This window comes from Diuraphis noxia, unplaced genomic scaffold, assembly GCF_037042655.1.
Source record: "Diuraphis noxia isolate RWA-SAM2 unplaced genomic scaffold, SU_Dnox_SAM2 contig0001, whole genome shotgun sequence".
Classification (NCBI taxonomy): domain Eukaryota; kingdom Metazoa; phylum Arthropoda; class Insecta; order Hemiptera; family Aphididae; genus Diuraphis; species Diuraphis noxia.
In genome coordinates this window covers 33,721-36,701 of record NW_028301711.1, presented here as the reverse complement: position 1 = coordinate 36,701, position 2,981 = coordinate 33,721, and the positions used below count along the sequence as shown (strand labels likewise).

Here is a 2,981-nt window from a genome sequence, read left to right as displayed (position 1 = left end):
ATGTATCACCATGAATTGCTATTTGTATTTGTATTGTATTTGTATTTGTTATATAACGTTTATTACTATATACGCCGTGAAAGTTGCTGATTTTATATGTAAGATAAAGCAAGTTATCAGTGGTCAAAAAAGTAGTTCTTCTGTTTTGTTTTACTGCTCAAAACAAAATACAATTGAATAATTTGACCGTATTGATATTGAACTATGTTTCTATTGCATAGTTCACACACGCACTCAATAAAAGGTAGAGTTATAGACTATAGTTATTGTACTTTTAACAAATGAACAAAACACTTATACATTTTCACAATATAGTTTATAATGGACTTTCTTTCATACAATTACATAGTACTCACATGATACAAATATTCACCTCAGATGGCTCAGACTTACCATATAATTTATAGTATCTACACTTACTTTTATAAATATGAATGTACAAACTAATCAACTCATCTTCTTATATCTGTATTTTAACCTAACCGTACTTCAATTGTATTGCACATAGACGCAATTAGAGTAAAAAAATTGGGAGGCCTTCAGCCCCTCACATATATTTTTCAATCACTGCCTTTTAGAAGTTATTTTCCACTCTCTATACCACCATAATATTATGATGTCATGTTACTTTTGACGTTAAAATAATAGTAATGCAATAATAATAATAATGTACCATGTACAAATAATATTTAAAAACAACTGTTTCTGTTTGCTTTTAAAATGTTAAAATGTCACTTTTGGTTCGACTTTGTGTGATCTGTATAAACGTTGACGGTGTCGATGGCGTTTCCATGCGTGGGTATTTATCATGTACCTACACTATACACTCTTGATGATGTAGGTATTGTTTAGGTATGTTTAACGGAAAATGCGAAAAAGGTCATAAACTGGGAACCGGTTTTGCTGTGCACGAATCAATTATACATTCAGTAAAGGAGTTTAGAGATATAAATCCGAGAATTACAACTTTAACAATTAAAACAGACAATTTTGACATGGTATTAATCAACGCGCATGCTCCAACTGAGGATAAGAATGAAGAAGAAAAAGAGCTGTTTTATGCAACACTAGAAGATACGTTTAGCACGTCAAAAGGTGATATAAAATTAGTACTAGGCGATTTCAATGCAAAAATAGGAAGGGAAGAGTGCTACAAATCGACTATTGGAAACTACAGCCTACATTCCAGCACCAACGATAATGGTACTAAATTAATCGACTTCGCTTTAGGAAAGGGTTTGGTGGTCAAAAGTACTATGTTCCAACGAAAAGACATACATAAATATACATGGATCTCGCCGAATGGGAGACATCAAAACCAAATTGACCATGTCCTAATAAATAATAGATTCAAAAATAGTATCCTGAATATAAGAACTTTACGGGGAGCTGATATGGACTCGGACCACCTATTGGTTGGTATATGGATGAAAGTAAAAATTAAGAAGTATAAGAAAGGTAATCTAACAAACAAAGGACGTACCGATATAAATAAACTAAAGGACAAACAAATATGCAAAGAGTATGTAGAGTGCTTTCAGAATATTATTAAAAGTAAACAACTAGATATAGAAAGAAACTTAAATGTTGATAAAACAAAAGAAAGCATAAATGAAGCATCATCGAAAGTCTTGGGAAAAAAAGTATCGAAAACAAAACCATGGTTCAATACGATTTGTGAAGAAGCTGTACAAAGAAGAAAATTAGCAAGACAAGAGTGGTTAATTGACACTAACAACGAAGTAACACTGAGAAGATTTAGAACTCGCCAAAAAGAAGCCAGCAAGATATTGAGATGTGAAAAGAGAAAATACGTTCAAAACATATTAGAAACAGCAGAACTCGATTATAAAACACACAGAACTAGGGATATGTATAAGCGAGTGACCTGAATGATCTCAGAGGTGGATACAAAAAGAAAGAAAGATTTCTAAGGGATGATGATGGCTCCCTGATAACTACAAATGAAGAGTTGGCAAAGAAATGGGCTAGCTACTTTGAAAACTTGCTAAACTGTGAAGAACCGAATGAAACCTTTAATTTTAATTTTAATCAGGAAATCCAAGAATCACAGGATTGTGAAGAACCGACCTTGGAAGAAATAAAATTACAGATAAACATGATAAAGAATAACAAATCCCCCGGAGAGGATGACATTCAATCAGAGCTCTTAAAGGAAGGCGGAGAGGAAATGGTAATGTGGTTATGGAAGGTAATTCACGAAGTCTGGACAACTGAAAAAATGCCTAAAGAGTGGAAGACAGCGGTGATCTGTCCAATTCATAAAAAGGGAAGTAAACAAGAATTGCCTATTAACAAGAATAAAAACAAAAGCAGAACAAATTATTGGCAATTAGACCGGGGTTTCTATTATTACCTAGGTGGCTTCAGACCGGGAAGATCGACCACAGACCAGATATTTATTTTAAGACAAATATTTCAAAATATCTGGGAGTTCGATAGAGAAATACACGTTCTTTTCATAGATTTTAAGAAGGCGTATGATAGCATCCATAGAGAAAGCTTAATAAACATCTTGAGAGAATTCCATTTCCAGGACAAGCTTATAAAATTGGTTGGGATAAGCATTTTGGATACATTTGTCAAAGTTAAGGTTGGAAATACAAACTCAGGCCCAATTTTGTTAAATCGGGATTAAGACAGGGAGACGCTATGTCACCAATCTTATTTAATATAGTAGTAGAGAAAGTCGTAAGAGAGATGAATATTACACCGCAAGAAGGAGTTAAATTCCAGGAATCGTCCATAGGACTTCTGGCTTATGCAGATGATCTGGTGATCATGGAGGATTCACAAGACGGACTAAAAGATTTATTAAACCGGCTGGAGAAAGCAGCACTGAAAGTTGGACTCCATATCAATGAGGACAAAACGGAATATATGGTAGTAGGAAGACGAGACACTATAAGATTATATCCAACTCTTAACATCAACAACCGAAATTTCAAAAGAACAAGACA

The 2,981-nt window shown here is 33.7% G+C and overlaps 1 protein-coding gene across 1 annotated transcript; it reads left to right on the top strand.

Moving 5' to 3' along the window:
* The first annotated feature begins 854 nt into the window (after window positions 1–854).
* LOC149059086 (uncharacterized) lies at window positions 855–2,659 on the top strand. The gene is made up of 2 exons (XM_089222486.1): window positions 855–1,797; window positions 1,881–2,659. Exons 1-2 carry the CDS (start codon window positions 855–857, stop codon window positions 2,657–2,659), a joined length of 1,722 nt encoding a protein of 573 aa, XP_089078612.1.
* The last annotated feature ends 322 nt before the right edge of the window (window positions 2,660–2,981 follow it).

Excerpts from the sequence above, each read along its gene's own strand:
- LOC149059086 (XM_089222486.1), top strand. The coding sequence starts at position 855 with ATGTTTAACGGAAAATGCGAAAAAGGTCATAAACTGGGAACCGGTTTT. Across the intron at positions 1,798-1,880 it reads AGCCAGCAAGATATTGAGAT|CGAGTGACCTGAATGATCTC; the intron begins GTGAAAAGAGAA and ends GATATGTATAAG.